This window comes from Notothenia coriiceps, unplaced genomic scaffold (assembly GCF_000735185.1).
Source record: "Notothenia coriiceps isolate Sejong01 unplaced genomic scaffold, NC01 NC01_scaffold00018996, whole genome shotgun sequence".
Taxonomy (NCBI): Eukaryota; Metazoa; Chordata; class Actinopteri; order Perciformes; family Nototheniidae; genus Notothenia; species Notothenia coriiceps.
In genome coordinates, this window is record NW_011351697.1 from 1,558,522 (window position 1) to 1,568,360 (window position 9,839).

Consider the following 9,839-nt stretch of genomic DNA (forward strand, 5'->3'; position numbering starts at 1 on the left):
AGCAGCGGGTGTGTGTGTGTGTGTGTGTGTGTGTGTGTGTGTGTGTTATAGTTGTTCCATTTATTCCCTCTGTGGATCACTGACAGGCTGTGGTAGTTGTGTTTGTGTCTCTTTGTTGTGTGTTTGTCTATTATTTTCGGAAGCAGCTTGTCAAGACCTTCCTTTGTTCAGACACACTTTTCCTCGGGGGCCGCGTGTAAAGCCTTCAATCTAGACACATATTGTATATATCTTTTTTTGTATAGAATATTTAGGGCAGCAGCCACTGATCCATTTTTGTGTGTTCTTTCTTTAATGCTTTTAAATCAATTAATCGTTTATAGTATGGAATGTCAAATAGAAAACAGTAAGAAAATGCCCATCTCAATTTGCAAGACCCCTGTGATGTCATAAGATTTGTTGTTTGGTCTACCCTACAATGTGAAAAGATAAATATTACATTTACAATGGTATCAAACAGGGTAAAGCAAAAAATGTGTTCACACTTGTCAAACTGGAACCTACAAATGTTTGTCATAAATAGACTTGGGTTTATATAAACAAAACTCGTTTAATGGTTCTTGGCGTCAGTGAGGTCAACGCAGGGCAGAAAGCAGCGTCTGGCATAGTCTGAGTTGGACCAAGATTGTGTAAGAACGAGGGAGAGGTCGCACAAACCGGGTTGCAGTGATTGGCTTTGAGCAGCCATCAATCACAACTGTATTTAATTTCCATAAGGTACACTCGGTGAACAAAATGTAGTTGCAATTTTATCCTAAGAGCTTAAATCAAACACACCAAGGAGCAAAGTGTCTGTACAGTGTCAGAGTTCAACAGCAGAGACTGATTCTCCTGAGGCAGCAAACCCAGCAAGTGTGTGGTCAATGCAAGACAAAGCAAAGTCAAAAAGAGACTACAATTGTATTACTGTCCATAGACCAACTCAAAATCCAGTATGACTGGGATGTTTATCTTTTTAAACATCTATACTGTAAGTGATCTCAACGGGGGATGGGCTGACAATTGCAAAATGTTTCTGAAAAAGATTCTGGTAAATGGATGTGATACTTAACATGTCTTGCCTCTATTTAAACAAGAACAAAGCCATACTGTATTTATTTATCTTTCTTTCTTTCTTTCTTTCTTTTAAATCTATTTTAAATGTCAGCTGTCAAGTGTAACACCTGACACTCCTGACCTATACATATAGCACACAAGAGACTGACAAAATTGAGTGTAAACAGAGAGAAAAGGCGAGAAGAATGACCCTCAACCCTTTTTACTATACAGCTGCAGCTCAGACGCACGCACGCACGCACGCACGCACGCGCGCGCACACACGCGCACGCACGCACGCGCGCACACACACACACACACACACACAGTAAGGTCTATAGTACACAGCCAATGCTCTCCTCCTCCTCTTGCCATATCCACTTTATGTTAATAATTGGCTTAAACAGCGCTTCTGTGGGACCTTTGGTTTTTGATACATTAACCCCTGTGTCAAGGTCATCTCCAGTAATAAAAGGGACTCATCTGTCTGCAAGCTGCTTTCTATCTCACACTGTCTATTATAAATTGGTCGGGGGTTAGCATGCTGCTGCTGAATTGGCCTATTCTAATGTCTTTAATTCCTTCCTGGAAGACCTTATTCAAAGATGCCTCAAGGCCTGAAAGAGAGCCAAAAAAATGCTGTTGTCAGCTCTGTGTGTACGCGCGCGTGTGTTTGAGCAGCCCCATAACGACGTGTGATGAAAGGATTATTGTCAGTGTTAGCGGTGGGTGTGGTTCTTAATGCATGCTTGAGAGGAAGCATGTGTGGACTGAAGATAGTACAGTAGGTGGTTTCGGAGTTGTGTGTGTACTGTATTTACTTCTTGAGTTACTGTGTAGCCTTTGTGATGTGCCCACTATCCCTGCAGCAGCTGGATGTGTTTGGGGATTTCTCTTGTGTTTTTATGACTCTATACAGTGTGTGTGTCTTTGTTGCAGCGTCCCATAGGGAGGCTGTGGTGCGGTCTCAGAGTGTGCGGGGGAGTTGATTTGCATCCCCTGAAGATTAAACTGGGGGGGGTTTAGCATGTGTAGAGGTGGACCCAGTGTGCGATACTGCTGGCTCGCGGCTTTTTTCCACAGCTTAAAGTGATTACCCCCCCCACTGTGCATTGTACCTCTAAAAGCCCAAGATTAACAGTGTAGCCATGTGACAGATCTTCTGTTTTATGTACATTGCGTATACTCTTAAGTTCCCTCTACAATGTTTTCTCACTATGAATCAGTACTGCGGCACAAGCAAGTCAAAAGCGTCAGCCCTTTAACAGCTACATCTCATCTAATCAGCAGTTATGCCTGCGAGGCTTTCCGTCGTTCTGCTTGCAATGAGTTGAGTTAGAAAGATCCCACATTTAAATACTCGGCCCCCATTTTGTCACAGAGTTCAAAGATGTTCAGAGACAGTGGCTTCTCTTCTTAGACTCGTCTAATCAGGGATTATTGTAGAACTTGAATTTAAGGTGAAAGCAATTAACCGCAGTGAACTACCTGTCAGATGGAAAGCCCAGCAGAGTCCCGAGCTTGTCTTCCAAAGTTTGCCACATCATCTCCTGTGGTCATACTTTCACAAGTTTTTTCTCAGAACTGTCCTTTTAATGCCTCATTACTCATTTCCCACATGTTTTTCAGCCCTTTTTAAATTACCAGGACCAACACAAGTGCTGTTGTTAATGCATGAGCTTTGTCCTCAGGGCTTCTGTTTCAGATCACTGTTTGGTTCCACTCTATAACGTTGTGTGAATGCCTTGTTTGACTGTTGTGAATCACACACCATCATTTGTTCCATTCTCCTCTACCAGTCAGTCAAATCGATGGTTCATTTGAAAACTAGGTTGGATACATTTCCGCAAATGCCACTTCACACAGTCAGTGTCTGGAGAGCCTGAAGACTACAAGTTTGAAAAAATACATTTATGGCGATGTAGAGTTAGAAAGAAGTCATCTCTTTAGTCTGCTCCTCATCTCTGCCTGAGGCTAGAGGCTTGAGGCTTTATTAGCAGCTACTAGCAATACCCACTAATCTGTACAGTTATGAAAATCATTGCATTCTAGGTCATTCAGGCACTATGTTTTGACGATTTATGGACTATTAAATATAATATATCTGGCCCGACTGCATTAATAATTATGTTCATTGGAAATAAAACATGGTATAGAAGTATATACAGTATAGAAATAGTAGAAGGCTAAATGGTTGGAGTTCACTTTTATGAAACTGGTATAATTACTTCAACAAAAATTGGATTGACAACAATCACAGTATATCCTAATAGCACAGTAGATCCATTGTGAATTAAAAGATTCAAATGTCAATAAGGTCATTATCCTAAGGGCAGACGACTGTTTTAATATCTACTTTAATGAAGCATAGTGTGCTTTTCAGTTCAAATTTCTTAAATAGATTATTATTTCACAGAACTGGCTGTCATGTGGATGTTTTCCATTATCACGCTTGAAATATAGTTTTCCACTTGGAATGGTCGTAATGTCAAAGCAGAGCCTGTCTACCCAGTGAATCAGAATGTCATGCTTAATCTGCACAGTGCATAAAAACATGATGATCACAATCAGTGTCACCTATTTGACTAAATGTATGACGGTAAAGAAATGTGCCCCATTCATTGACGGTCTTTTTTCTTTTCCTATCTCCTTTCAGGATTCGTCCTCAGATGGCAAAGGAGAAGATCGAGGGCTGCCATGTTTGCACGCTGGTCACGCCTGGAGAACCCCAAGTCCTCCTGGGTAAAGATAAGGCCTTCACCTACGACTTTGTGCTCGACATCGACTCAGAGCAGCAGGAGATCTACCAGGCCTGTGTTTACAAGCTCATCGAGGGCTGCTTCGAGGGCTACAACGCCACTGTGTTCGCTTACGGGCAGGTAAGACTCTGAGGCTTGGACTTTGATATAAGGGATTTTTTTTAATAAATTGAGTTGCAAATAAAGACATTTTTGTGGTTATTTATTATTATGAAGTTAGATTTGAATAAGCAAGAAGTAAAACAAAATGGCATTTGAGCACAGCTCGTCTTACTGGCCATTAGCCAGCTGGTGGGACACAAAGGGAAATATTTGCATGTATTGACATGCAAGGGTGGCCGGCCTGTCACCCAAAACAAAGCACAGCAAAGCTCCAATTTCAACACACACAAAAGGAGTGGGACTTCAATATCTACAGCAATATTAATGCACTGAATCCCATATGTATACAATCTTTATGCACTGTATACATTATTTTGCAAACCTTTATTTGCTGGACATCTATGGGTCTAACCCTTATTAATTGGCAATGCTCTCCATTATAACCCCAGACTAATGTCCTAGGTAGAACTTGGTTGGTTAAATAAAAACACCTAAGTTACAGTTGGTTGAAGTTTCATTATTTGTCAATATAAACAGGTTCATTTAAATAAATGTAGCGTTCAAGGTGTCTGGAGTACTTAATAAATGGGATCTCATTGGAGTTAATACATTGTGTTTCAGACGGGTTCGGGGAAGACCTACACCATGGGGACGGGCTTCGATGTGAGCCTGGGCCAGAAGGAGCAGGGCATCATCACGCGGGCCGTTCACCATCTGTTTGAGGGAATCAGGATCCGGAGGCAGCGCGCACAGGAGGCCGGCAGCCAGCCGCCGGAGTTTAAAGTCAGCGCCCAGTTCCTAGAGGTAGGCCACACACACCCACACTGTAAAACATACTTGCTTGGTCGCACATGTTAACAGTATTGATGCCCTTGTTTGCAAATGTGCATACGATGGACATTGGTCCACATTAACTCTAACCAGATGGGACAAAACAGGGAGACGAGAGGATCAGACCCCCTCTTCTATAAACAGGAAGTGACAACCCAATGACAGATGGGCAGGACTGTCTGCCTGTGCTTTTGTTAGTCCTGATTAATGTTGGCCATTACCTCTGACATTATTCCTCATCACTGTGGGCTATAGGGGGGTTAAGAGCGGAGGATAAGAGCGAGGGAGGGATGCCTGTGTGGGAGTAATAAGATAATATGTCAAGTAATCATATCCTCCACAGGTTTCTGTCAGGCAAATGTTGTCTCGGTGGGAAACTGATTGTGTCTTATTCCTTTAATACCCTTTCTGTTATAATCATTTAAATATACATTATCATTAGAACATCTACCTTTCGCTTCCTTCTTGTGTGTGTGTGTGTGTGTGTGTGTGTGTGTGTGTGTGTGTGTGTGTGTGTGTGTGTGTGTGTGTGTGTGTGTGTGTGTGTGTGTGTGTGTGTGTGTGTGTGTGTGTGTGTGTGTGTGTGTGTGTGGCAGCTGAGCTTTCAGCTGACCACTGTGGCCCTTGCCCTCTTTAGTTTCTGAGAGGTCAATCTTTTGACCTGTGTGTAAATAAGAAACACAGCTGTGAGAAAAGGAGAGGCGATGAGGAGAATGTTGACACTTTCTCATGAAATCATTATGTTTAATGGTTATGTTATGATTAATCAGAAAATTGCCATAGCCTTATTTGTGTATACATGGTATAATATTGTGTATTGTGGCTTCTGTTTATTGCAGTTGTACAATGAAGAGGTGCTGGACCTGTTTGACGGAGGCAGAGATCCCGAAAGTCGGAACAGGAAGTCCGCCATTAAGATTCATGAAGACGCCAGCGGCAGCATCTACACCTCCGGAGTCACGTCCAGACTGGTGCACACAGAGGAGGAGGTTAGTGTGTGTTTGTGTGTATTTGTGTGTGTGTGTATCCTCATGTCTAAATACAATCAGATATTATTTCACACATTTTAGGCTAAAGCTCAAACAGGTACAGGCAAACATATTTGCTTTTAGAAAATGGTAAACTTTAACAGTTATGTACGTTCTGCTTCCCCAACATGTCTCCTTTCAGACCACTGGAAATAAAATGACCAAAACACACTTAAATACCCTTGGACCAGGTGTTTATTTATCTAGTTGTATGGAAAAAATTCTGAGTGCTGCAATAAGCTTTCTGTGATAATAAATAACTGATTTGTACTGCATTGCAAAGAGTTAACTGTGAAGATGTGAATACATGCTGACTGTTTGAGGCAGATCGAGCTGCCAGAGATCTCTAGCACCCCGACATGAAGTCTGGCATGAACCAGCTGGTGGTCAGTCGTCAAAAACAAGAAACAGGTCGAGGATAATAAGGGAGGCCCAGCACTACCATGCTGCCTTTAACCCCCATGAGGCTATGTTCTGTGAGCGATAGACCAGAGTATTCGAGGGTTGCTTTCATGAGAAGTTGAGAAATAAAGTGTGAGTTATATTTACAGAAAAGGGGAACAGATCGTCAGTGACAGTGTGCAAGAAGGAGTATGTGATGGGGTCAAGAGGTCATGACTGTTAGTGGAGACGTGACAGAGAGGCTAACAGAGGGGGCAGGTGGAGATTAAGGAGGAAAGCTACAGCACTGTAAACGCTTTCTTAGACAACAAACTTATGGTATTATTCAATTCATGCTCAAAAGGTGCCGGAGTAGATAGAAATATGTGTTGTTTAATTGTATCCATCAATTGTTGTTAAATGGATGCAGAAAGGACAAGATAATAATGCTTGATCTGTGAGAGTTCATCCTCATTAAATTCCCCAAAAGACAACTGAGAGACAAGCAGAGGCAGATGGGCTCTCCTGTGCATGGGAAGAGAGAAAATGTCTCTACAGGGGGAGGGTGGAGTGTGGAGGTGATGGAGTGTGGGAAAAAGACAGACAGGTTGAGTGTAAAAAGGAGGAGAAGGGAAACGTATTGATGGTGGCAGCATTTTGAGTGGGTAGAAGTTGAAAGGTTCAAATAAAGAGTAAGACAATTGAAGTGAACGTAACAAATAGTTTCCCACCTCACTTAAATAAGCTTGGTGTATAGTCAGAAATGAGTGAGTGATCAGTAATTGATAGTCTCTTTCATCATAGATTTCTTTAGTTCAAAATAAAATTCCTAACCAAATGTCCTCCATATTTTCTTTGTGCTGTAGCTGCTGCAGTGCCTGAAGCTCGGCGCTCTGTCCCGCACCACGGCCAGCACCCAGATGAATGCCACAAGCTCTCGATCGCACGCCATCTTCACCATCCACCTCTGTCAGATGAGAGAGTGTCCGCCGGGTCTAACGGTGAGACACGGGGGGTTTTAGGGTAAAAGGAAAAATTAGCAAAACATTTATAAAAAACTATTAATTGAATATTACAGTAGCATTGAAGATGATCAAATAAATGATATTTTTTGTGTAAAACGCCCTCACTCATCAGCTCATTTTGAATGTTTTCTGTCTGCTAGCAGAACGGAGGAGCAGAGAACGGGGAGGTGAACGACGTGGACTCCGGCCCCATCACTCAGCCCGAGTTTGAGACGCTGATGGCCAAATTCCACTTTGTGGACCTAGCCGGCTCTGAGAGGCTGAAACGCACAGGAGCAACGGGAGAGAGAGCCCGCGAGGGAATCTCTATTAACTGTGGACTGGTGAGACAGAAAATCCTATAAAGTGTGTGTGTGTGTCAATTTGTAGAACGTGTGATAGAACACAAAGAGTTTGACAAAGCTTAGGTCAGCTTCTTTTACTCCCTGACTGCACTCAGATGTACAGAGGATGTCGTTTCTTTGTGATTCATACATTTCAGTATATATAATCATTTATGAAACTAGTTTGTGATACATTTAAATGATTTTGTTCTTGTTTGTGTTGTAGCTGGCCCTTGGAAATGTGATCAGTGCTTTAGGAGACCAGACTAAGAAGGGGGGACACGTCCCTTACCGAGACTCCAAACTCACTCGTCTGCTGCAGGACTCACTCGGCGGCAACAGGTACAGGAAGAAACACAAATATACTGTGTATACAGAATAATAATAAAAGTACAGATACATTGGAGAAAAATCCTCATCAAAAATCATATTTACGAATCATATTTTTCTGAAATATAAGTTTAGGTTTGTGCTTCTGTAATTAACTAAGCTATTGATGCTCTGTAGTCAATTAATCGAAGTTGGTTGGAAATGAACGTGAGTTATCGACAGAGTTTTCCTGAAGCTGCTATTGAGTTGTCAATGTTATGCCTGAGTATCTCAGGGGCTTTTGTTTTATTCATTCTCACAACAAGACATTCTTAACATTGCCATACTGTAAGTTGCCTTCTACATTTTTCTCCCATTACCAGTCGCACATTGATGATTGCCTGCGTCAGTCCGTCTGACCGGGACTTCATGGAGACACTGAACACACTGAAATACGCCAACCGTGCGCGAAACATCAAGAACAAGGTGGTGGTGAACCAGGACAAGACCAGCCAGCAGATCAGCGCCCTGCGAGCAGAGATCGCCCGGCTGCAGATGGAGCTGATGGAGTTCAAGGCGGTGAGAGATGGATGACGATAAGAAACGTTTATAAGACAGAAAACTTTGTTTGTGCGTTTGAATAATACAAAAAAAAGAATAAAGACAAGGAGGGGCTCAGAGAAAAAAGATAAAAGGGGCTGAATGACAGAGATGCTGAATGAAGAGTGGCAGGTTGAAAAACATGGCTGTCAGTGTGATGCAATGAGGCGGTAAGAGAGAGCTGACATGATGGATACAAATGTGAATAGTAACTGAGCAGAGAAAGAAAAAAGACAGCATTAATGGGAGTAAGTGAAGCTGGTATTGAAAGGTGAGTAAGAAAAGCAGAGGCCATGTCTGCTGCAGCAGCTGTTTACTATCAAATTAAAGATATTTACTGGAACACACACATCCATTTATACCTTTACTACAGAGAATATGATGAAGATTAACCTGTGCAACATCAGCATTTTCCAAACTAATGCAGAGATAAATTAATCATGTAGCTTAATGTTCTTGTGCTGACAAGCCCTGTCTAACATAGTTTACCTGATATAAACCAATATGCTGTGAGGAGACTGGAGAATGCTACTAGAAATTGTGACATGTAATAGGCCAGAAATTCAAACAAAGTCTGCAAAATGTCACCGTTTTCTCATCAGCTTTGACCTCCGGGGCTAAAAGAAACAAGCTAGGTTTTCAGTCTCTTATGCGATTAAGGGGGTTAATAGAAAGCTGTGAATGTGTGACTGCTGAGGGACTGCGAGCCGACCTCAGTGTGGTAATAAGGGATGAGAAGTGACTGGAGTCTGGAAGTAATGGAGTGTTGGATGGTGGATGTAATGATGTCTGCAAGCTGTGACTGGAGTATGAAGTCCCTCTCTGTTCCAACGGGTTTTTTTTCAGTGTTCATCATTCATTTACTAGAATCTGTTTAGTTGTTCAGGTCCTGTTGTGTTCTCCTTAAAGGTCACCTATTGTGAAAAATCCACTTTTTCACGTCTTTTATACATAAACATGTGTCCCCTCTGTGTAAATAGATTCTGAAAGTTTCAAGAAATGGGATTTGCTCACTTTTTGTCCTGATCCATTTATATAAAAACCTGTCTGAAAATGAGCTGATCAGATTTTGCCCACTTTATGATGTCATAACGATTTTTTGGCTTGGTAACCATTAGCCAATCAGCAACCAAGGTAACCCCCCCCCCCNTTATCACCTGAATCTCCTCCTAGAGCACCATCGTGTTCTTTTTAACCGAATATCTCTGAGGGGCGTGGGGAGGGGCTCCTTATTCTCATCTAAGTAACAGACAGAGAATCAGCACTTTGGAAACAGGGCTGAATCAGAGGGGATTATGGGATGCTGCAATGCATGATCTGTTTGGTGTTTCAGCCAAACACTTCAGAGACATGTTTTGTATATATCTGAGACCTTTAATATATGAATGAAAGACAGTATAATAGGGGACCTTTAAAATGGGTGTGGTTTTCGGTGTGATTGTTCTC

General features: G+C 42.1%; 1 protein-coding gene across 1 annotated transcript in view; it reads left to right on the forward strand.

Annotated features, from left to right (window-relative positions):
* Nucleotides 1-9,839, forward strand: part of kif21b (kinesin family member 21B) — a 50,414-nt gene that overhangs the window by 20,321 nt on the left and 20,254 nt on the right. The window contains exons 2-8 of the mRNA XM_010778066.1: nt 3,692-3,914; nt 4,518-4,700; nt 5,567-5,716; nt 7,003-7,137; nt 7,305-7,484; nt 7,711-7,826; nt 8,177-8,372. Of these exons, the coding sequence (XP_010776368.1) occupies nt 3,692-3,914; nt 4,518-4,700; nt 5,567-5,716; nt 7,003-7,137; nt 7,305-7,484; nt 7,711-7,826; nt 8,177-8,372 (1,183 nt within the window). The remainder of the gene's footprint in view (nt 1-3,691; nt 3,915-4,517; nt 4,701-5,566; nt 5,717-7,002; nt 7,138-7,304; nt 7,485-7,710; nt 7,827-8,176; nt 8,373-9,839) is intronic.